Source organism: Tuber melanosporum (genome assembly GCF_000151645.1).
Source record: "Tuber melanosporum whole genome shotgun sequence assembly, scaffold_20, strain Mel28".
In the NCBI taxonomy this organism is placed as follows: Eukaryota; Fungi; Ascomycota; class Pezizomycetes; order Pezizales; family Tuberaceae; genus Tuber; species Tuber melanosporum.
Genome location: NW_003298864.1, coordinates 46343 through 69715, shown reverse-complemented (window position 1 = coordinate 69715; position 23373 = coordinate 46343). Strand labels below are relative to the sequence as shown.

General features: G+C 48.2%; 4 protein-coding genes; 2 read left to right on the top strand and 2 right to left on the bottom strand.

Moving 5' to 3' along the window:
• Positions 1–7748: 7748 nt before the first annotated feature.
• On the bottom strand, positions 7749–10750 carry GSTUM_00005718001 (uncharacterized protein; the record flags this gene model as incomplete). XM_002837798.2 has 5 exons in its annotated part: positions 7749–9517; positions 9570–9712; positions 9772–10265; positions 10321–10520; positions 10578–10750. 5 exons carry the CDS (start codon positions 10748–10750, stop codon positions 8050–8052), a joined length of 2478 nt encoding a protein of 825 aa, XP_002837844.1. The 3' UTR covers positions 7749–8049.
• A 565-nt stretch (positions 10751–11315) lies between these two features.
• GSTUM_00005717001 (uncharacterized protein) lies at positions 11316–12944 on the top strand. XM_002837797.2 has 5 exons: positions 11316–11471; positions 11547–11619; positions 11682–11814; positions 11871–12286; positions 12336–12944. Exons 1-5 carry the CDS (start codon positions 11444–11446, stop codon positions 12721–12723), a joined length of 1038 nt encoding a protein of 345 aa, XP_002837843.1. The 5' UTR covers positions 11316–11443; the 3' UTR covers positions 12724–12944.
• Positions 12945–12986: 42 nt separating this feature from the next.
• Positions 12987–14200, bottom strand: GSTUM_00005716001 (uncharacterized protein; the record flags this gene model as incomplete). The annotated part of the gene is made up of 3 exons (XM_002837796.1): positions 12987–13063; positions 13111–13191; positions 13246–14200. The coding sequence occupies 3 exons, from the start codon at positions 14198–14200 to the stop codon at positions 12987–12989; spliced, it is 1113 nt and encodes a 370-aa protein (XP_002837842.1).
• Positions 14201–14578: 378 nt separating this feature from the next.
• On the top strand, positions 14579–15806 carry GSTUM_00005715001 (uncharacterized protein). XM_002837795.2 has 4 exons: positions 14579–14976; positions 15044–15276; positions 15341–15480; positions 15539–15806. The coding sequence occupies exons 1-4, from the start codon at positions 14697–14699 to the stop codon at positions 15582–15584; spliced, it is 699 nt and encodes a 232-aa protein (XP_002837841.1). The 5' UTR covers positions 14579–14696; the 3' UTR covers positions 15585–15806.
• Positions 15807–23373: the final 7567 nt, after the last annotated feature.

Below are 23373 nucleotides of genomic sequence, written 5' to 3'. Positions count from 1 at the left end.
CGTAGAGAGTTAGTTGCCGCAATGGCTTTCTGGAGTTTGATACGGACACCTTGGAGGGGATTATTAGTCCAGTAGCCACGATTTGATGGAGATTATACAAGCGAGTGATTTTGGGTGATAAACGTATGCCCCCCCCGGGCTATGATACCATAATTATGTAGCGGTCCGCAGTGCATTCTCGGTTCTTTGATTTTCCACAGCAACCCGGCGCACTGCCCCCTCGACTATACTTCTTCCTCCACCGCCCATACAATAACATCTCGTTCGGCCAACTCACCCGACTTTCCATGTGGAAAATAGGCTCTCGGGAAGAAGCGACCTTGACCTAGATCCACTCGCCCACGAACTAGTTGCCCCACTTCACGAACAAGCTTTCGAGAACGAAGGTGCGGGATCTGCACTTATTGGTTATCCAGATCCCCGCCAGACCTCCTTTAATCCGTGGGGCGAAGTGGTGGTGTATGAGGGTCCAGGAGAGAGGTATACCGTGAAGTTGATGGATGCTGAATCTGTTTAGGGTGGTGTAAGTTTTCTTCCGGAGTGCGGATTTATTGCACACTGGGGGGGGGGCAAGCAGGACCACTTGGAACCTTTGCGCATGGGTGGGGGCGTCAGTCAATACCCGGATAGTGGCTTGAAGGTTTGAGGGGATGAAAAAGTTGTTGGGAGGGAGGTGGCAGTGTTGAGGGGGAGCAGGGTGGAGGATGGTTAACATTCACCAGGCTCTAGCTGGCGTGAATACAAATATCTTCCGAAGTCTGTCCTTTTGGGTAAGTTCGTTAGCCCACACCTACTCGCAACTTGAAGAACGATATAATACCTACTTTAGTAAAATTAAAAATCCCCATCCAGGCTCCAGCGAAGCTGTTGGAGCTTCTAGATCGATGTTGGTCGATTGAGATAGATTGTGGAGGTTTCGGGAGTTTGGCGGAGAGTTCAGAAGTTCAATGGATTAGTGTGGAGGTTGAGAGATTGACAGGAGATTCTCCGGACATGTTTTTCCTTTGTTATCACGGGAGTGTATGGAGGAAAGGGTAGCATGCTTGGAGAGATACGGATACATGTGGTGATTCATGGAATGATGGGGATACGTTGTTTATGTTTTACTTATACACCTGTCTTTACCGTTAGTTTAGAGAAGAGAGAGCGAAGTTGTTTTTTCCTTATCTTACGCCTTAGTGCACGTCCTACCATAGCCCCCACATAGTGCTTTAGTTTCTCTCCACCGCTGTGCAAGTTAGTCGTTGATTGTTATACTCCTCCGTCACAAAAGAAGCTACGCTCTAATCCTCTCGAGCCTATTACCCCCCCCGCCATTCTTGGAGACAACCCTAGCGGCGCGCGAGACCACTGTTCAAACAAGTGGAGTACTTTCTCCTCCTCTCTTCACCCACTTCTTCCACTCCGCCAACTAACAGCACTAGCAAGGCCTCCGATCATGGCTTTACCTCTCGACGTATCTCTTCACCGCCAACATTACAGTCGTGATGGCCTTCCATATCAAGCATGTGTGACCTTGGGACTGACTGAGGGGCAGGTTGTGATGATTGTTGCAGTAACAATTGTGACACGGTAACAGGCTACAATTGCAAAGCCGGGGGGCTCTATCGACAACCGCGGTGTGCTGTTTTCGGAGGTTCGTTTGAAGGTGAAACCGGGTATGTGGTTGGGGTGTCGTCGCGGTGAGAAATTGTGGAGAATGGCTTATCGGTAGTGTTAAGAGTGACTTAGTTTGAAGACACCAATATACAGTAGTGACAATGCTTGCGTTCCAGGTTTTCTTACTTGATATCCTAGTTTTGCTCGTCGATCTTGAAGTTGAACTCCCGGGTTCAAGGAGGGTCCAGGTCAGTTGGGCTTTTAATGAATAAGCACAAAGCACTGGCATGCATTGTTTTTACTTGGTTAAATTGATGAGGGCAGCCGTCTCAGATTTCAAAAACCTATTGAGTGTCATCAAGTCCTTTGAGAGGCATGATGTATTTGTAACCCACCATATCCTACCGCTATACTCTTCCTAAACCACCCCCCGCGATCCGGACTGGCCGATCAACTTTCAATAGACAGAAGAGTCGAACAGGTATATGATTTTTCCGAATATAAGAGTGTGCCTTGGCCCCTCAAATTTGTTCAGGCTTAGGTTCAGATATGGTGGTTGAGTGGGTTCAGCTGCCCATGTAACAATCCAGCTTCAGCAGAAGCACATGATTCCACTACATTGGATTATTTTACACGTGTTGAACCCTCCGAAGGCTGCTTTGGGAGGCGGTGCTTTCGAATTTATGCTCACGGTATCTGCAAATGTCGGAGAAGAATGGTATCTTAATTCCGCAAAGGGGAATCTTCACAGGTCCTAACGAAAACATGAGTCCCCCCCCTGGAAGACAGCAAATTACTCTTGGTATCATTCAAGTCCCTCGTAATCAGTCAGTTTGAAATCTTCAGCGAATGTTTTATCTCAGATGTGATAGACTTGCTTAGGCAGATGAAGACGCGAGAAGAGGAGGATGTGTTATTGACACAGAGGACATGCGGTTACGACTTGGAGCTGTTTTACATGATACAATACACGTATCTTGGGCGACGAAATGCCGGAATGTCGTTCTGGGTTGACCCAGGGAGTAATTTATACGGGTTTATTGTCTGGGTTTCAGAATCTCGCAACCTCCTCCAAGTTAGCGGTGGTTAAGTTGCCCGACTACCAGTGATTCCCTTGAGCCGGTGCGCCTCGCCTCCTTCAATGTCCTACAATAGGCTTGTGCTCGTGGAATATCCTAATGCGGTTTCGCGGTGTAGTTTGATGCGACACCGAGACTCCTTATCTCGCGCGTGTTTTGTCCCCAATACCGCACCAGTACAAGTAGTCCAGCTATCTCCGGCTACCAGCAGCGAGCGCATCCGATTTCTCACTTCTAAACTACTTACTGGAGTACCAGAGTGCTCCATATTCGTGGGCAAATGATCAGGAATCGTTGTCCGTGGTGTCGACTCGCCAACATCGCTATGCGGCAATGGGAAATATTCCCCGCACTCGAGCAGAATGGATCCGTAGAATGCATTGTCACGACCTTTGATAAGTGCCCTCTGAAAAATCAACCACACATCACACCCTCGCCTCCCCCGTTAAAAGTCGGGTAGTGGAGTGTGCTCGTGATTCGGGTTCAGTTGAGCGGCTAGATTTAGTATGATATATAGCATATCACGGTGGTGACACCGCCGCGAGAGTCCAGGGTTTTAGTACTGCGGAATTGATGGTTGGAGATTGGAGAGATGTGCCATAGTGGGAATGAAGGGCAATCAATGGGCCATCGTCCGCCCGACTCTGGGGCTCTCCCAACCTCTCCGGGAACGGGGTTTACTAACCAAGCATTAAGTCCTCCAGCCAATCATACATTGTTCGAGTTACACACAAATAATTCGCACCAACCCGACAAGAGTTGGTCAAATTTTCTGTATTTCGCATCCCAAGTAACTTTACAGCACGCGGAGGGCACCCACAGAACTGCCGATGAGGGGCAAGATTGGGGCGTGCATCTTCTGCACTCCAGTACTGTACCCGTACTCGAGTACCGGTACTGTACTCGAGCACGGTCTTGTGCACCGCCAAAATTTGGCCCGTTTAGTGGTCGTGTTTGCTAGTGGATGCTTGATCAGTGCAGCTGGGATAAATATATCATATCAAACCCTTTTGTCTGAACCTAGGTGGTATGCAACAACAATTCTTAAAAACTACGAGTGCCCGAACAAAGTGGATGCTGTTTCCCTTCCCCTATTCCTCCTCTTTCTTTGCTGCACAGCGAGCTTGGCGAGCTAATTGGCTACTTCGATGCTAGGGCGGTGGCATGGCGGTCTCGATGTCCTTGTATCACAGCATATCTGCAATGCAGGGAAGAATTGATTAGGTCTTGACCCCCAACGAAGGAAATATCATACTGCCCGACTTTGTGCGGGTCCCGTATTTACTAGAGTATCCTACCGCCCTATGCTCACATTCGCCTGTCCAAGTCAATCACAATACTCGAATACCCTAGCGATAGCATGCGGTCTGGATGAGAGTGGGTTACGGTTTCCAGCGATGCTCGCGGAAACAATAGGTGTGCGAAGAGAGAGAGAGAGAGGCAAGCGGAATTGCTAGCAGTGGAGGCGTGTGAATTGATCTTAAAATGGGAATGATGAATGATGAATTGGTATCGGTGCAACACGCGCTTGCGACGTTCGCAAACATGATTGCTCTCATACCACCAAAACCCCGAGGCTCCCGCCGATTGTTTTTGCACATACACAATAAAACTAACGAATTAAGACGCACGCCCATTTGGATACTTTGCTTGTCACTACGAGTAATTCTTCGGCACCGAACCTTTCTTCCCAGTATTGTCAACTTCTCGGGTTTGTGTGTGCCGAGCTCTGGCCGAATTGGGGGGTGAGGATCAGGTTGCTCGTGTTGCCGAAAATTAAGCCTGGCGATACCCCGGGCGTGAGGCATGATACCACCGCCCACCCGGGTCCTAATCGCATGCCCGACCGGTGCGAGAAATTTCCCGGGAACCGGGAGGAGGTAGTACCTGGAGTGTTTCAAATGTTTTGCCTGAAGTGGTGGGAGAGATAGGTTGAGAGGGTAGTCGAGATTGCTAGCGAGGATAGATTGAAGCTGGGATACCGGTATGGGACGGGTTGGTGTAGCTGGCTGGGGTGGTACGGCGCCGAATTGAAACAGAAACCGTCCATATGCTTGGATCCCAGATATCATATCGGAAAGCAAAACCACGAGGATGAGTATCAGCTGGATGGTTCTTCGGTCCTCATAAAGTGCAGGAAGATAAGAATAGGGCGGTATGGAAAGGCCGAGGAAAAACAGGGGGGGAAAGGATCAGGCATTATCAACATTCCATACCTCTGTTCTTCTCCATCTAGACTACTACCTCCTCATCACAAAGGCTATCTTCTCCATTTTCTTCTCTTAGCCGCGCGAGTATTAGGACCAGGGTGTCAATATCTCCTGACTTTTTTAAAGCCCAATTGTATGCCACTTCCGGGTGTTAACATCTAATATCTTTCACCCTAAGCTTGTCCTTTTTTTAAAATTTTAAAATTTTTTTACCCTTTCCTCCCCATCCATGTTTTGTTTTCGCCCGGTTTCTACATTTTTCCCGTTCAAATTACCTTCCTAACTTTTCCATCCCATCCAAAGCAACGCTACGCCATCCCTATACTCTTTTTTGTTTATGAAAAAGTTTTCCCTTCTTTTTGGACCCTACCGGTATCTAGTTTCTCCCGCTTTCTAATCCTAGTTTCCTAACGATGCCAACAATGACAAATTGGCCTTTTTGCTCATTTCTACAAAAGCGACTAAGCGGAGCTAAGACCATCAACAGGGCAAGTGGTTTCCCGGATATCAGACTCACGCGAGTGATAATCTATGAATCCAAGAGCGTTCTATAATCATACTGTAGAAATTTCCTAGAAAATTTAATTATAGTATCATAATATCAACAAACATGGGCGAACGATACCGGGGAAAAAAAAAAGAATCCCGAAACCACGGTTGCCGTAAAACCCACCCCGAGTATGATATATCAACAAAAGACCCTCCAGAATTGTCACCACACACCCTTTTACCACCCTCTGCACAATTCACAACGGAAAAGAATTCAGACTGAGCGAAGCTCGTAACAATCTATCGCTTTCCCGCGCCAGAAGCCTACCTAACCTTTCACTCGGTCAGGTCTTGAAACCCCACCACTATCGCGCAAACCGGGGAGAATATTTTTCCTTCGTTATTTTTATCATAATGTTATGAAACTTGGCATCCTGCTTAGAGCGTCCACACGCCAGGGAGCCCGTTGTGCCCTTTCTCCACCGTTCCGGGAAGGATAAAGGAGCGACGGGGTCCTCAAAAAGCTATATAGTACAGTGCCTGGTCAGAAGTGTTCGTGATCTGAGACATGTTTAATTGCGGTTGCGCTATGGGACAGTGGGGTGGGTTGACAACGGCGCTCGTGCTCACACATGTGCGAGTGTACGAGTTCTCCGAAAACCCACTGCTGCCTTGGATCCCTGGATTTCTCCACACTCCACTCATCTGTGTGCAGATGACTCTCTCAAAATTCTCAGCTGTCCAATTCCTAGGAGCTGTAGCCCATCTTAGTCTCTTAGCTATATGGACAGCTTTGAGCTTGGGTCTTGACTTGGCTAGCCATTTCTTGATATTGGCATCTCTGAGTACTCTATCCACTATAAATTTGTTAGAGAATCATGTTCTATCACTCAGGCTCAGATGGGTACCAACCAGTAGAAAGAGAAACACCTAGCGCATATTTATCCCTGAAATCTGATCTGGTCATTTTCTGGTTGGATTTGGCAGCCTGGATGATTGTGTGATGCTATTGCTGGCTGAGAACATGTGTGTGACAGGGATGAGGAATATTATCCAAGGATAGATGCTCACATGTATGAGTAAGGAAGCTTTTAATAGTTGACTATGGTTGGCCAATAATTTGAGCAACCAGAGCAATATTCTGGAGGTAGTGGAAAAATCTGATAATTCTGCCTTTTTCCACATTGGTCATTTCAGTTCGAGTGGTCTTTGGGTTTCGTTTTTTTGGCTTTGATTTATATCTAGATCAGTTAACTATTGGAAATTCAGAGGAAATTAAAATTAAAGAATTATTCGAATAGAGGATCACAGTATCATGTTGTAAATATTGTATGGGGCAGGTATCATATGGTCGTGCGATCACCAAGGTGGCATTTGGCGAGGTGGCATTTTTGGTGAGGATGCTTAGTAAGATGATCACAAACACTTCTGACGAGGCACTGTACAATTTCGGCATCATGTTTCGAGTTTCTGCCCTTTATTCCGTCAATTTTTGGGGCTCATTGATGGCCGGGTCAGGCACTATTAAGCGAGTGATTTCATGTGATCGATCCGGCCCGCTTATCCTTGAAAGTTTTTAAGTTGGGGCATTTCTTGAAAGGGGAGGAGTATAAAGGACGGGGTTCTATGTATCGCAGATATATGCAGGTGTCATATTATGGCGTGGGCTGAGAGCTATCATATCGTAAAATATGTGGATTGAACGTCTCCCCTCTCATCCTTTCATGACCAAACTTTCGCCATCACTTTACGCACTGAAGACCAATAATGTCGTGTAATCCATTAAATCCACATCCCCCCTCTTCACCACACTTACCGCACTCGCTGCCGCGGCAGGGTCTGAAGAGGAGAAATAAATAATTATGATACACGAATCAAAGGTTACTATCATAACTAGAGGAATAGCAATAGAAGCAATGGGCACCATAAAAAAAGGGAGAACACGTCCCGGACGTAATAATTTTGGTTTCTGGAAAGCAAGTGGACAAACATTGAACACAAGAGGAGAGGTAAAGAAATGGGATTGGTATAGAAGGAGATAATAAATACAGAAAGATAGATAGGAGAGAGACTATGCACGAGTCATGGAGTTGTGGTAGTGGTAGTTGGTTGTTGGAAAGAGAGAGTCCTGATCGGTTGGTATGGTAGTACGCAGACTTAAGGAAAAGAAGCGGGAGGGGAGGGCGGAGAAAGGGAGAAAAAAAACCAAACGCCGAAATCACAGATACACTGGATGAGGTAAGGATGTTACATATCGTAGAAGAAGGGAGAGAAGTAATAATCAGGAGGAATAAATAGAAACGACAAGGGAGAAGATAGAAGAAAAAGAAGAATAAGGGAAAGAAATGGTTTTTTTTTTTTAATTTTAAAAGAAGGGGGTAGGTATTACAAAAGCATACCCAACAAGAAATAGCCTTGACAGACGAGAAAAAAAACTGCAGAGATAGCAATACAAGAAATGACGCTCATAGTTCTCATTTGCATAAAGGCCGTTCGTTGCATAATGCGTTGGTATGTGGGCAAGTAGGTAGATAGGTAGGTTGTCGAGTTAATGATATCATCATCATTGCGATCATGCGAAAACGAATGAAGGAATACGAATGAATGAATGAATGAATAAATGAAAAAGAAAGGAAGGAGCGATAATAAGCAAGAATTTAAGTACGTGGGAATTAATATCTCCCGGCAGCTTCACCCTCCTCCCACTCCTCAGCCTCGTCCTCCTCGTTTCTCACCATGACTACTCCACCGCCACCACCAACGCGCTTGGAAGGATATCCAGCGTATCCCCTTCTATAATAGCCCCCGCCATTACCCCCACCAATGCTTCCCTCTTCTTCACTCTCATCACCGAAAGTCTGCCAGTTCTCATTGGAGCTAGCGCTAGTGGCGGTAGTCCCGGTGGAGCTTCCAGAAAACATACGCGTGCTTTCGGCGTCTCCATTTGACGACGAGGATTCATGATAACCCAAGCTCTTGACTGGAGGCTTCGGGTAACCATTCTGTCTGGGTGTCCCCTCGCAATAATCCCTCTGATCTTCGTTATCGTCACTACCCCCGAATTGGGATTCCGGGCTCACGCTGCGGACACTCATGACTGTACCTTCACGGGACATGGTCCGGCTTGTGCTGGAGGGGCGCTGGAGCTCGCGCCCACGCTCGCGTTCTCTCTCATGATCTTTTTCCCGTTGCTGGCGGAGGTAGGGCGGGAGTTGTGGTGGGCCCATGGTTTGGGAAGGGAGGAGTTGGCCCATTCTTGGGGCGGTTCCGAGTGTATTGCTTAGACCCGTACGCTCAAGTTGCTTGACGGACTGAGAGCGGACAAGTCTGGTTGTGGACTTATCGGACGAAGTGGCATCTGGGAATGATGACAGTGAGGCTGGTGCGCGGAGTCTGGTCGGGGTTCTGGAGCCGGAACTAGCATTGCTAGACGTGGTGGAAGTGCTGGAAGCGGTAGTGTGGGGGATCGGAAGACGTGCGCTCGTCGCAGGGGTCCTAACACTATTAGATCTGCTAAGTGATGCGGCCACGCTTCTCCCACCCGATCTACCGACCGATGCGGACACAAGCGTAGATCCTCCGGTAGGAGTCTTGGATCTCATGGGAGGACCACTGGGAGTCTTTGGCCGGGAGGGAGGTCTCGGCTGTCCAGATCCCGCGGTATTAGATCTGACGCGCTGAATGGAGCCCGTAGCTGGTGGATTCCATTTCCCTGCCTTGACAGTCGCCTGAGCTGGAGCGGGTCCTTTGCTCCCTGCTCTCGATTGAAGGACGGGGCTCTCGCGAATCAAAGTTTGCAAGTATGTGTCCCCGTTAACCAAGAATGGTTCACCGCACTCCTTTTCCCAATCCTCAAGAATCTTCTTCAATTCAACTTCCACCTTCGGAAGTTCCTTGGCGATCCGCTTTCGCATCTTTTCTTCGCGTAGAAGGCGGGTAGGGTCGCGATTGCCAGAACCGCCACGGGAAACAAGGCGAGATGAATCGCTCGCCGAAATTGCCAGTTGCTCGCGGTCGTTGACGAGAGAGCGGTGCTTGTCGATCAAGCTGATTATTGGAGCGCGTTCTTCTAACAGAAGCTGTAGGCGGCGGATTTCCATCTCATGAGAGGTAAGCAAAGCATCTGTATAGACATCTGCGCTCCAATTAGTTCTCGGTGAGATAAAACTTAGAGCCAGGCGACTTACTTGACATAGCTGGTTGGAAATGCATGATTTCATCGTCGGAGAAATAGAGTTTATCCCAGAGATCTTGCAAAACTTGTCGTGCATCTTCTACGAATAATTGCAGATTCTGGCGCTTTAGTTCCAACAACCTGTCGAGTTCGGCTTCAAGCTTTACCAGGCCAGATCGTCAATGAAGGTTAAAAAGAGAAACGATACAATTTTACGTACCTCGCGAATAACTTTAAGACCAATGCCTCTATTCTGTGCAAGGAATCTCTTCCCCTCAGAAGGTTCTTCACCTAGCTTTTCCCACAACTGCCCAATCTCCTGTTTGAGGTCCTCAATCTTCTCCTTGCGTTTTTCCTTTTCCTTGACAAGCCTCTCTTTCTTCCCTATGAGATCATTCAAGTTGTCCAGCTTCAATCCCAATTTCTCGGGATTAGTAGCTCCGAACTCAATTATCGTCTTATCAACGCCCGAACCTGTCGCACCAAGCTCAGCATAAAGATTTATTATATCTTTCGCCAGTGAGGTAACGTTGGCAAGGCGCTTGGTATACTCCTTGCGTAGACGGCTGCGCTCATTCTCAAGGCGCTCGTAGTAAGCGTGTGATAGGTCAAATGAGGCAATAGACGAGGAATCATTGGTCGCTGGTGGTAAGGGGACCTGGGTTATGCCCGACTCAAGGCGATCAGCGTATTCTTCAACTGAACGTGCCAATTCTGATACAACCCAATTAGCATGTAACGTCGGAGTAAGATTTAGGAGCTGGCTCACCTCTGATAGCATTGTATCTCTCTGCATGTCTTGCCTTGACATTCTCCTGCTTGCCCCGAAGCGCCTCTAAACATCTAAGTAATGGCGCAGTGATTTTCAATTCCTCTCTAGACTTTTTCGTCTTGTCGTCGAGCGATTTCTCCATCTGTTTTATCGATGAGATGACCTTATTACATTCTTCAACCAATGTATTCTTTTCACTTCGTACTAGTCAATAAAATGTAGACAAACGGAAGGAATTGGATCTTAGAACATACGCGATAACGGAGCGCATTTGGTCCTGTAGAGCTGTGTTTAATGCAGCAAATAGGCTCGCTTGCCGCCCCTCTCGATCATATCTGGTTAGACCGATCTCATCAAAAAGGCAATGCAGAGTTTCCTGCGCCTTTGATACTTCTTCCATTAAGGAAGATTGATGTTTAGTAGTCATTGCTGAGACGTTACTTTGTACTGAGACGTTACTTTGTACTGAGACGTTACTTTGTACTGGGTTTCAGCTGGTTGGTGGCGCGTCAAAGAGGAATGTATAGTTGGTAAGGAGGAAGAAAGTACGGTATTGTTGTCCGGTCTGGAATGTTTATACGGTAAAAGAGTGTGGTTGATTGAAACAGAGAACAGAGTTAGGAGCTACCCGTTCCGTTCTACTTTTGTCAAGTATCAAGAAAAAGGAATAAGCAGAAGTGGAATGAATCTCATAAAACGAGTATATAAGAGAAGGAGGAAGAGGTGGGAGAGAAGAGAAGGTTAATGGAGGGAGAGAAATTATGAGAGGCGGTGGAGGAAGGCTCTCTGCTAGGGGACCCTTGGGGATAAAGAGGGCGAGAGGTTTGTTGTTGTCTCTCGGACCTGTGTGACGTTATTGGTTGTCAAGGCAACACATCGTTTACAGTGCAGGGGACCTTTGTTTCAAGCAGGCTGCAGGCAGATCTTTTTAAGCCCCTCCCTCGGCTGATCAAGCTAGCCCTCGCAACCATCGTATCACCCCGCACCCACAACGCCTCTGTATTCTGAGGGTCTAAACCTAGGTCCGAGCTTCCAAGCCCCCCCCCCCATCAAACTACCGAGAACATTGCACAAGAATCCTCCATCATCCTCACCGCCTTCCCCTTTAACATTTTTCACCATGGAGTCTTCAGCCAGAAAGCAGTTTGGTAAGCTTGGAGAGCCCCCTTGATCCTTGAAACCACCATTCTCGTAATTTCGCTAATTATCCTCCTTATGTTTAGATTTTGAAAATAGCATCACTTTGGTTGATCCCACCAAAGATGGTATCTACGCTTACGATGACGCCGAGCAGAAGTGAGAATTTTCCCTGATGTTTAGTCTAGGTTATCGATAGCAAACATTTAATAATCGCATAGAACGCTGAGCGAGAAACGACCATGGAGAGACAACCCAAATTACTTTAAACGTGTTCGTATTTCCGCCGTTGCCCTGCTAAAGATGGTTATGCATGCTCGGTCGGGTGGTTCAATCGAAATTATGGGCCTTATGGTTTGTTCTCTGCTCCCTGTTCTCAGCCGTGCTCGCTAACGTCTAACAACTGCCAGCAAGGAAAAATAGCCCACGAGACCTTTATTGTGACCGATGCTTTCCCGTTGCCAGTGGAAGGTACGGAAACACGTGTAAATGCGCAGGAGCAAGCTTATGAATACATGGGAGCTTATGTGGACTCTCAAAAGGCCGAGAAACGCCCGGAGAACATCGTCGGCTGGTATCATTCTCATCCGGGGTATGGATGCTGGTTGTCTGGGATCGATGTCAACACCCAGATGAACCAACAAAAGTTCACCGATCCTTTCCTCGCAGTCGTCATTGATCCGGATAGAACTATATCCGCTGGGAAGGTGGATATTGGGGCTTTCAGAACCTATCCCGAGGGGCATAAAGGGAAGAGCGACGAGGAAGGAGAATACCAGACCATTCCTTTGGCGAAGATTGAGGATTTTGGAGCCCATACTAACCAGTATGCTTATCTCCTACCTCAAAATGAAATCAATATTGACAATGCACAGATATTACACTCTGGAGGTCTCCCACTTTAAATCCTCTCTCGATACTCACCTTCTCGATCTTCTGTGGAATAAATACTGGGTCTCGACACTATCGCAATCTCCACTGTTTACCAATCGCGATTACTCTACAAAGCAGATGGTCGATTTGTCTCAGAAGATTCATAAAACAGAGCACTCGCTACTTTCTGGGGTTGGTAAGAGCAACAGATCGTCGCTGCTCGCTCCCAGCGTAACTGGCAAGCCGCAAACTGAAGGCCAACTCGACAAGGTTGTCAAAGATAGTAACAAGATTGCCTCTGAAGAAATTACTGGCCTCTTCAGTAGTGTTGTGAAAGACCGGGTGTTTGGGGGGGTGGATGTTGTCACCTCGACTAGGAAACAGTCTTGAGAGTTTCTCTCACAGACGGGGTGTTGATTAATTTAGAGGCTTTGTTTCACTCTGTAATGTGGATGGGAGCGGCGTTCCTGGGTCTGCGTTTTATATTCTCTATGGCCCTCAAATTGGGCTTGTCAGACATTCACCCGCCAGGCTAATATTGCCGGGCAACAAATTTGGGAGGGTGTGATTTTGTGTGGTACCTCAATTTGATATATCGCTATTCTACATGAGACGGTTGGCATTAAGGGATGTAGTTTGGTATACAACAGAGGTCAAACGGCCGAATATTTGTAGTCCATAGAACGCTTTGTTTCTAACATGCCGGTTTTCCTGTTCCATGAACCCATACCTGCGTTCCTGTCAGTTTTAAAGGTATAAAAAGTGGGGAAAGGGTACCTGCATAGCTGCCTAAAATCAATATTGTCAAGCATAGGCCGACCACAATACTGGCACCGGCATAAACGTAGCCATGACTGACTGCTGCCTTGTTAGCGCCCTGTTCCCCTCACATATCCTCCCTCGGAAACCTACTCCTCAAGCCTCGAACCTCCACCACGAAGGTAGACACCGTAGTCAAGCACCCACAAAAACCATCGCCCAACCCCCTCAATACATCGCAAGTATTCCCTCCAAAGTGCGCGTGCCTTCCAGCCAACAATCCAGCCAGCATGGCCGTGCCCAACATATTCACCATGAATGTGCCCGGGGGAAACGCTTTGCGCAGTGGATTCCCCAACCGAGACGCCCAAAACCTCATGATGGCCCCCGGCGGTGAGAATACACAAGCAAACAGTACATCCCCCCTCCACCTCCTGATAAATACTGCCATAATCACCGACGCCACCCACAACCCGAACCCAATCGGCGCAGCCAGCACATCCATCCAACGAAAGTGCAGCTCCCTCGAAAAACCCTTGGAAAAAACAGCTAAATGGGTCCCAACCTGTAGCCCGCCCAATGATATCGCGATGGTGCCAATGACGTAAGCTAGCATAGCCGCTATGTTGTCTCCTATTCTCCGACTGGGATGGATAGGCGCGGCAATAGCGAGCTGCTCGAACGCGCCTATGATGAATGACGAGAAAGTCGTCACGGAGCCGCAGTAGCCGGTTGTTAAGCCGAGATATAGCGATGTTGTTGATTTTGTAGACGCGGGGAAGAGTGTCTTATCTTCGAGGAAGAAGCCCATTATTAGGCTTCCGGCGAATTGTGGCCAGAAGAGGGGCGGTAGAGGGGTCGCCTCGTAGGTTGTTATGGAGACCAGGGCGATGCGGGAAAGGGTCCCCAGTATGGAGAAGATGATCAGGTAGCTATGTAGTTGGACAAAGTGAGATAATTGAGGAGGAGCGGGCTTTTGAAGTGTACTGACAGGAGGAGGGACGAGATGGGATGGGAGGTCTTCAATGCGCGCTGAGAGTTGGCGCTCCAGTTGTGGTGGATCGATGGTTTCTGTCTGACCGGCAGTAGCCGGGTGTGGGTTCGACATTGCATTGGTGGATGGAGAAGTCTACTGGTGGGCTCAGGGGGTGGCCTCAGTCGGTTGTCTGCTGGTGAAGAGACTGGAAGTGCTGGTATCATAGGATTATTAGTATGAGGTTAAGTTAAGCGGACTTCTATCACTTCGCGTGTGACAGGGAAGCTGCACTTTTACCGTGGTGCATGGAGATTGTAGAGATCGGCCCTTTGATCCTTATCTCTACAGTACGTCGTATCAAGATGCTCTAAGCGGTGTTGCAATTTACTGGTCCTCCTTGTTGCCTTTTCATTGCGGGTATAGTGCCGGTGCCTTTCATCCATCTCTTCCCTCTGTCTGCACTCTCTCTGTTGATGTCCCTACCCTTCCGTTCAACCTCTTCCCTCATCTTCTAAAACTCCCTGACACCTTCCCTCAATTTCCCCCCACCTACCAACTACCCCACGCCATTATTTATTCCCTCTATTCCGTCGCTTTTTAACTTTATCCTTTAGTCAACTAATTCATCATGCCCTCCCTTCCCGCGAACGTTGCTGTTTCCTCCCACCCTTGCTTTATTTCGAAGCTCAGTCGTCTCCGTTCCGCCTCTACACCCCCGAAAGAGACTAAGGCGCTTGTTCACGAGCTGTCCCTGATTCTTGCGACTGAAGCTCTTGCGCGCGCCCTTACAGCTGAGAAGACTGGTGAGAAGGATGTTACCCCTCTCGGTGTTGCATTCGATGTTGAGAAGGTTACCAAGAGCATCGCTCTCGTTCCTATTCTTCGTAGTGGTCTCGGAATGCTAGAAGGTAGTTTTCTTCCCTCCCTCTCTCCTATGCATATCCCTCTGTTCTGACAATCGTCCCTTTTCGTTAGCTTTTCAAACCCTTCTCCCGGAACCAACTCCCGTTCACCATCTCGGCCTTTTTAGAGAGAAGGTCACTCTGCAGCCCGTGGAGTACTACAATAATTTGCCTACACGCGCCGATTCGTCCAAGGACGAGAAGAGCACCCCTTGCGACATTGCTATTGTCCTCGATCCGGTTATTGCTACCGGTGGTACCGCCGAGGCGGCGATCCAAACCTTGAGGGAATGGGGCGTCCCTAAGGTTCCTTGCTCCCAATTAGCATGTCCTGCCTACCCTACACATGACTAATTTCGCTGCGCTCTAGATCCTTGTTGTTAGCATTCTCGGCAGCGTGGAGGGTGTTACCCGCGCCGCCACCGAAAACAACGGCGAAGGTCTCAATGTGGTTGTTGGAGCTATTGATGCGGGGCTTGGGGGGGATAACGGGGGAATGATTGTTCCTGGGTACGGGCATTTCCCCGGTCCTCCTTTATATTATACCAGCTTGGCTTACCATTCTTAGCGTTGGTGACATTGGCGACCGCTTATTCCTTACCATTGGAAAATAATTGATACCCTAATTTAGCAGTTTTAGTTTGTCTTGCTCTTGTCGAAATTAGGGTCTGAGACGTGAAGGTGAAATTTTTTCTTGAATTTTTCCTCTTGTTTAATGTGAAGATGTGACTATGGCGAGGAGAGAGGGAATCTTGGAGTACAGTACTGTACCGGTATGATGCGATCATACTCCGGTAGCAGAAGGCGACATTTTTAATAGAAATCATTTATGAAAACTTCAGGGTTACACGAGTGATTGTTTATGATATTTTTGTTGTGGTTTCTTGATTGGGGGGGGAGGGGGTTGGAGTGTGCGGGGTATCCTGGTCAAGGGTTATTCCGGGTAGGCAAGGGGGGTTGCGGGAGAAGTCCGATGCATCTGGAAAAACTCGGATGTGGCGGTGCCTTTGCCGTGCGCCCCTTGTCGCCCAAGCTGCCGGTAACTTACCCGGGACATCCCACCGGGGTCTTAGGAATGATATCTCTACTTTAAGTACCTGAAATGCTCACAGCTTCATATCTCGGGCCGGTGAGATATCAATGGGAATGATTTTTAGTATCAGAATTTGCCTGATAATATCCTTAGGGTTCCTTTAAGGCCCCATTGTTGTGGGTGTAGTGGCGATTAAAAGCTCCATATCACCGTTTTCCTGATTTCTGTGCGGCACTTTCCGGGAATCAAGCCACCGACATGCTCCCTAGCTAGTCGGGAAGGAGATCCTGCCTGGGCCGGGATACGGTACTGGCTCAGCGAGACATGATATTAAGTTACACTGGAGGGGGACTCGCACAAGTTAACTCCGTTCGTACCTCGCATTCTCAACTTTTAGGAGGTGGTACTGAATCACCATGGCCTCTCTTTTCACTCTAGGGAGGGCGCATGGATGTGAAGATACTATCGTAGTGAACCTTGGGATGCAGTAACTTTACTGCGAGTGGTTATGGATTCGCTAGGGGGAAAGGTTTACCTACGCTCGGTGGTCAGATATCAGTTCCACGGCCTTGAATACCGCATAGCCGGCGGTACTCGTCTTGCTGTTAAGTTATATTTACGCTTAGTGGTTCGGAGGCCCGCGGCGGGGATATATCACTCGGGTAATGGAATAACGGTATCCCGAGTCTGGCAGAATGGCCGGCCTTCCTAACACTAGGGAGACGCGCTACGCGTGTAATATCCCTGGGAGTGTTGTGGAATGGTCTGGAACGTGGTATTACATTGGTTTGCACTCGGGTGCTTTCTTCCGATGGAGATCGTGTAATACATACTATGTCTTACATATTCATCATACGTGCTGTCTTATGGGTACAGTATAGTGCGGGGTACTGAGCATGCTGCCGAATAGAACACAATGGGGCTCGGCGCATGAGTTCTCGTAGGGCGTTGTGACGCTGGGATTTTAGAGTACTGCCGTGTGCTCCTAAATAGGTACTGGACCGATTTCGTGACCTTTGTCTCGGAAGTTTTTTGGCGAAAAAAAAGTTGTTCGGGATGCGGGGGCCGAGCGTTGCTAATATGGTATCATATCATGGAAATTTAGGATTACCTCTCCGTTTTTCTCCTTCTGCCTGCTTTTCCCGGTTAGGGAAGATTCGGTATTCTGGGGCTCAGATGGGTGGAATGATAGGAATCCTGAGCGCCCATAAAAGATGGGATTACCGCACTCTACTCGAGTAGTATATCATTCCAGTTCTGCAATTAGCGGCTGGCATCTCGGGCCTTTAAAAACATGGGTATCATCATCGGGCGGACTAAATGGCTTGGCTAGCGGGGCGGAACACAGCTCGAGGAATTCTGAATTACGGAGCTACACCCTCTGCGGTTTGGGGTCTTAAGTCGCTTTAGATGGGTTGGTTCCGGGCTTTGTGCCTCCGGTATGATATTTCGTGGTGAGGAAGCAGATGTGTGAGCCGGGGTCTAGTAGAGCCCGGGGTATTGTTATGGAATTCTCTTGTTTTCCTAGAGCTCTTAATATTCACTAACATGGACAGAAACCGTAAATAGAAACCAACCCTCTGCACATCGGGGGTTCACCGATAAATCCGAACAAAGAAAGTCCTCCTACACTCCTGCAAGCTCCACTTTCCTCTCACCATGCACAAGATATTGCGCTGATTTTAGAGCTCGCAGCCCCCCCAAGGTTAAGCTCTTCTAAATATGATGAACTTTTGAGACCCTCTTTTGATGCAGCTATCACCTTTGCACCGGTAGTATCCTCCATTGAAGCTAATGTAATTGTTGGCCCCCATCCCCGCATCAAAGAATTCCGCAATTGTCTTCACGCAAACCTCGACACCGGCAAGGATGTTAAACTGGTAATTGATCGTGACGGGGATGGGGTCCTTCACAAATTCCCTCGTGTCGTCTATGTCGTAGACCAGGCGTCCTTTAGTGCCATAACTTGTGAACATACACTGGAGGTGCGCCATAACCGAGATATCCTTTGCAGCAACAGCAATCACTGCCCTCTCACTCCTTCCCCTTTCCTCCTCTCTCCTCCTCTCGGCTTCTTCTAGTTTTTTCATCTCTGCTGCATGCAAATCTGCTAACAATTTCTTTTCAGCTGCGGCCTTTTCCAGTTTCTCCCGAGCCTTTGCTTGCTCTTGCGCCAGGATCTCCTTCATTTCATCGTCTTTCTCCTTTACCGCTTTCTGACGTTCTCTCTCTAGGTGCTCCAAATTTTCCTTGTACTTCTTCTGCAGGGCGATCAATTCCTCGTTCATGAATTTCCCTGCATTGGTCTCAACCAGGGTCATATTTTTCTGGACCATCTGATCCTGGATATCGAGGGCTTTTGGCTCGTTTGCCATGAGCTTGTAGATAAGCTCCAATCCGGATTCCCTGGAGCCCATGAATCTCTCAAGAGAGGCGCCCTTTGAGATAAGTCCTCCCCAGAAGTCCCCATGTCGGAGGTTGTCTTCGCGGAACTCCCCGAGCGCTTGATCGACGTTGGACCACTGCGTGGTTGTGAGGAGTACGTTCTGCAGGGCTCCAGGACCACACAACCTCTGGAACATCCGGAGATTCTTCAGGGAAGAGCCATCCATGCGGACATCGGTGATGCGGTGGAAGTATATGATGCCGGAGAGGAGCCTACCCTTCCTATAGTTTAATGAGGTCCAAGCGCAGATGTCTGCTAGGACCTCGGTATCGCTTTTAGTGGTGTCATTGAAGCCCGGAGTGTCGATCAGTGTTATTTTTGCCCCTGCATACGGAAAAGAGTGGGGCTGGACCTTGGCAGTACCTTATATCTGTCAGCACATGGGTTCAGATTCTTCAGCAAGGGGCTATCTCACAGGAATGAAGATCGTCGCTCACTTCGACATCTGAAATGCCCGAGACTTCCCTGATGAAGTAGCTTTTACCTGTGCCTGACACTTGACTTAGCTGATGTACTGGCGATTTTGAATATTCATTCGGTGTTACCTGTGACTCCCATAACTGCTATGATGATTTCTCTTTCTGGGCTGTCCGCCGGTGGCGATATAGGGGGTGGTGGGGGTGGCCGTGGGGGCGGATGTGCCGAGTAAGTAGTGTGGGACATGGGAGGTGTGGCTGGCATTCCCTTGTGAGGTGACGGCATATCCTTATCGGGTTCCCCATGATCCATATTACCGGTGGGGTGAAAGGGTGGTCGAGCTAGATGATTGGTTGGGGTGTGGGTGGGTGTAAAATGGCGGGGGTCCGTGCTGTGATAATTTGACGCCGGGTATTGGGGAACAGGTGGATTTCTGGACTCCGTATTGGGTGGGGGAACATTGAAGTGGGGTCCTTTGCTGGGCGTGCCGAGGGTGCTAGTGGGAGGGTATGGTGGAGCCGAGTGATACGCTTGGCACTGCGCTGACGGGTGGTAGTAAGGCTCCATATATGGATAACCATGTGGCGGTGGATAACCGGGGATTGGTGGAAAATAAGACATATTTGGGTAGCCGTATGTTCCCGAGTTTTTGTGGGTTGGGGGGTAACCGTGCGCGGGCCAAAAGCCTTGAATTGGTGGATTGCTAGGCATTTGTTGATTTCTCTGCATTTGCGGGTCGTCGGACATCCGTGGGTGACCTGGGGGTGGCGTGCCCGAGTGGGGCGGCGATTCTTCTAGATCGTCATCTGATTCAGAACAGTGAGAGAAGGGTGGGTCGAAGCTGTGTGTTGACTGGGGATCCATTTCAAGACTATCTGACCGCTTGGGGGTTTAGTCCGTTTTTGAGGGTTAAAATATTCTTTTCTGCGCAATACAAGGAATGGGTTCTGAGCTCTACAGATTGGGGAGTAATCCTGGGAGGAAGGGGGAGGATTTTATACTGGCTTAGGTGGTTAGGGATTTTGGCCATGATATTGACCGCGCGATGGGTTGTCGGTCCAGTATGATAAGCGGAATAGGTTTGTTCGCTGAAGGCACGATTCCCGTGGTCCCCCTTGCTAGAGCCTAAGGTTTTACTGGGTAGGGCTTCACTCTAGATCTGCTCTCCGATTAATTAGGAGAGGGGCCATAGGGAAGTGAAAAGCTAGGTGAATGTGTGTAGGATCGGAAGTGAAGTTCCAGCTAAATTCAAAAGAACCAGACACGATATCTGCACGCTCTCCTGCATCTGCCGGAGGTAGCTGTTTTCTTATCTTCATCTAGTTGGTCTGGCGTTCCCCTTATTTTGACGCACGAGTTTGTTGGTGGTGTACAGCTTGTCCCTACTTGTGCATTTTGTGCGCCTCGTTCTGCGGGTCTACCCTCTATGATTGAGTAGGTTTCTTGTGTGAAGAGGGGTTGCTAAGTTGTGCGAAAGTTTTTATAAAATTGTGCACACTTGTGTTGTAGGGTAGGTGAAATTAGTTGCCATACTGGTGAACATCTTTTCCCATGTGCCCAAGGAATTTCCATACATAGTACGGTACCGTTCCAAGGCCGGATTTCCTCCTCTCTCTGGCACAGCAGCGCAGTACCATACATGTGTTGCCTGACCAATCGTAGGTGAAACCTCCGATCCGTGAACACAAAAACGAAGTTGCAGGTTTCAGTGTTCTGGTTTCTCGGCTGCCCCGGTTTTCGCTTTCTTTTGTCAAAACTAACTTGCCGTGTGTGGTGGGAATGCGAGGGAATTTGGTTCGCACGGATGGGTTGCTTTCGCGGTCCATCCATTTCCCCCCGTAATCATTGTTGCAGTCCATTTAAGGTGCGGCTTTGCTGGCTGATCCAACGCACTCTCATTGGATCGGCTGCGTCAGCCTTGCGCTAGCGCAAAATCTATCTATTGGCTGGTCACAATAGGGTACTGGTACGGGTACTGGACTGTGAGAAAGTTCCAGAATAACCGAGTAGGATGGGCGACCATACTGCTGAAGTAGGGCAATTGGAATTCCGTGAACTTACCAAGATTACCGATAGTTACTGATAGGTGAAGGCTACCGGTACTGTACTGTACAGTACCTCTTTTCCCCAACTCCAGGATGATAATATCATTGAACACATCACTTGGCATTTCTATCATACCAAAGTCTAGTCAAATTGGGGGGTTGTTGAAGGTTTTGCGCCATTGGTCTCCGCTTTAGCTAGGCATAATTTCCAAGTCAGCCCCTTTCCCACCAATTCGGCACCGTTGCATGCCTTGCTGGGTGGTGAATGTATTGAGAATGTGAACGGGTTATCTCCTGCAGTGGTGATGATTTTAAATCTCCCTGCATTCGAGGAGTAGCAAGAGTAGCAGTAGCGTTAAACTGACACTCGGAGAGGCTATTAAATTGGTTGGTCCGGTACGGAGGAATAGCAGCGATGCATAGGGTCCTGAAACGTACGCTGCATGAGATGTACTCTACTGGCTTTCCGTTCGTTCGCTGGGCCTTCTACTGTTGATGGTCTTGCTCTAACAGCCTGCCCCTTTCTGGGCTTCCGGGTGTATCTGAAGCGTCGCTACTCGAGAATACCTAGATCACCGCCAGGGGCAGGTTACAACTGCTCATAGTAAGCCGTATTTAACGATATGGGGGGGAAATTCGGCACTATCGCCCACTGCAGAGGATAACGGCTAGCTCTGAGAACCTAACTTGAGCTTCATCGATGATTTCCGGTTCCCAAAGCGGTTGCCGTGAAAGATGCACTCTCAACCATCGTTTACCTCGGATTATTATTACTTTCTTTCCATCTTTCAAGAGAAAGGTGGCCGAGCATGCACGCAGAACGGAAAGCCGGAGGTGTGTGCTTCTAAAGCAAGCAGAGGCGTGCGAAGAGAATATTCAATGCCGGAATTTCAAAACCTGAGTTTGATCTCGTGTAGAAGCTTCTATCCATACAGCGCGTTTATCCCTACCCCCCGAAGAAAGTAAGAAGGCCGACGAATGACAAGATTGACAAGGCAGCCCTCCCGAAAAAAACCGGCCCGGGAGGGGAAGTGCTGCGAGTGATCTGGGAGGAACTTTCGATTCCAGCTTTCCATACATATATTGACACAGTGGCAGACGTGTAATGCAAATCGCTAGCGCGATAATCATGTGAGAACCTTTTCCCATAATATGGATCCACCGAACCACCAGCATTAACCATTGTCAGTTGTGGATTGGAGTCAACCGTGGAAATAGGGCGGTACTGTATGAAATTTTTTCCTGGGGTATTATTCTAGATGCGGTGCTGAAGTCTACTCTAAAATCCAATTGGCTGTGACGAATTCTAAAGAGTGTTTGGTGTGATGCAGGAAGGCTTGGCGTGCGCTGTAGGCTACCAATACAACTCCTTAACAAAATACTAGGTCACACAAGATCAGCGTGCTCAAGAGAAGGCTGGAATATTTCGAAAGTAGCAAGAGAGATCGAGCAGGGCTTGCAGCCTTGAGGGAGTAGGATCTGTGGAAGCTAACTAATGGCTTATGTGGCCGGGTGGCATGGATATGCCTGGTTGAGGGGTCTTTTTTTTTTTCACATGTGGTGCATTAGTTCTTTTAGTCGGTAATAAGCCAGGCGGACCTTTTTATCCACAAGGTCCTACATTGTCCAATATAATATCGATAAGGAGAGGAAACTCCAGTGTCCTATCGTGGGTCCAATTATTCTGGTTTTTATTGTATGACAGCGGGGTTCACTTGGGCGCAAGAGTGGGCAAACATTGGAGAAGAAGCCGCGGACAAATCATCAGTCCCACCAATAGGTTAGATTTCTCGGACCGTATAAGGTTATCGAAGTATCTCCGTGAGCCAGAGAAGCGCGGAGAGAAAGTAAAAAAAAATACGATCGTGTACCGGCGATCTACCTTTGGCTTCACGTACAATGGGACCAGTCCACCGTCGGTTACTGGAGGTGCTTTAATGGCGCTAAGGTAACAATACAACTCCTAGCGTTTACCTGTCACCAGAAAAAGTCTTATTTTTAGCATAGGAATCCCCCCTTAAATCGTTTTCAAGCACTGGCGCTAAAGGCGGGTTCAGTGGGCGGTGGAGGAGATAAACATGGTGGTAACTAGAAAGAGTTAAGTTAGCAACAATGAGGATGATGATGTGACATATGCCAGATTGCCAGTGTCGGGTAAGATTCAATTGTCATATAGTTGAATAATATAGGCCGGGTCAAAACCATCAAGTTTAAAAGAGCAAAATGAGTTACCAAAATGATGGACATGAGAGACTCGGAAATGATGATGATGGAAATGACAGCAGTGAGGGAGAGATGGAGTTTGAAGGGAGAGGTCGCCAACTAGGAGAATGGGAGATTGTGGACATTCTTGAAAATGAAGATATTGCTGACAATGAAGAAGCTCATAATCCTGATTGACAAGAACTTCAGCAACAGCATAAACCTTCACCTTTTACAGCTTTTCAACCTTATGAGCATTC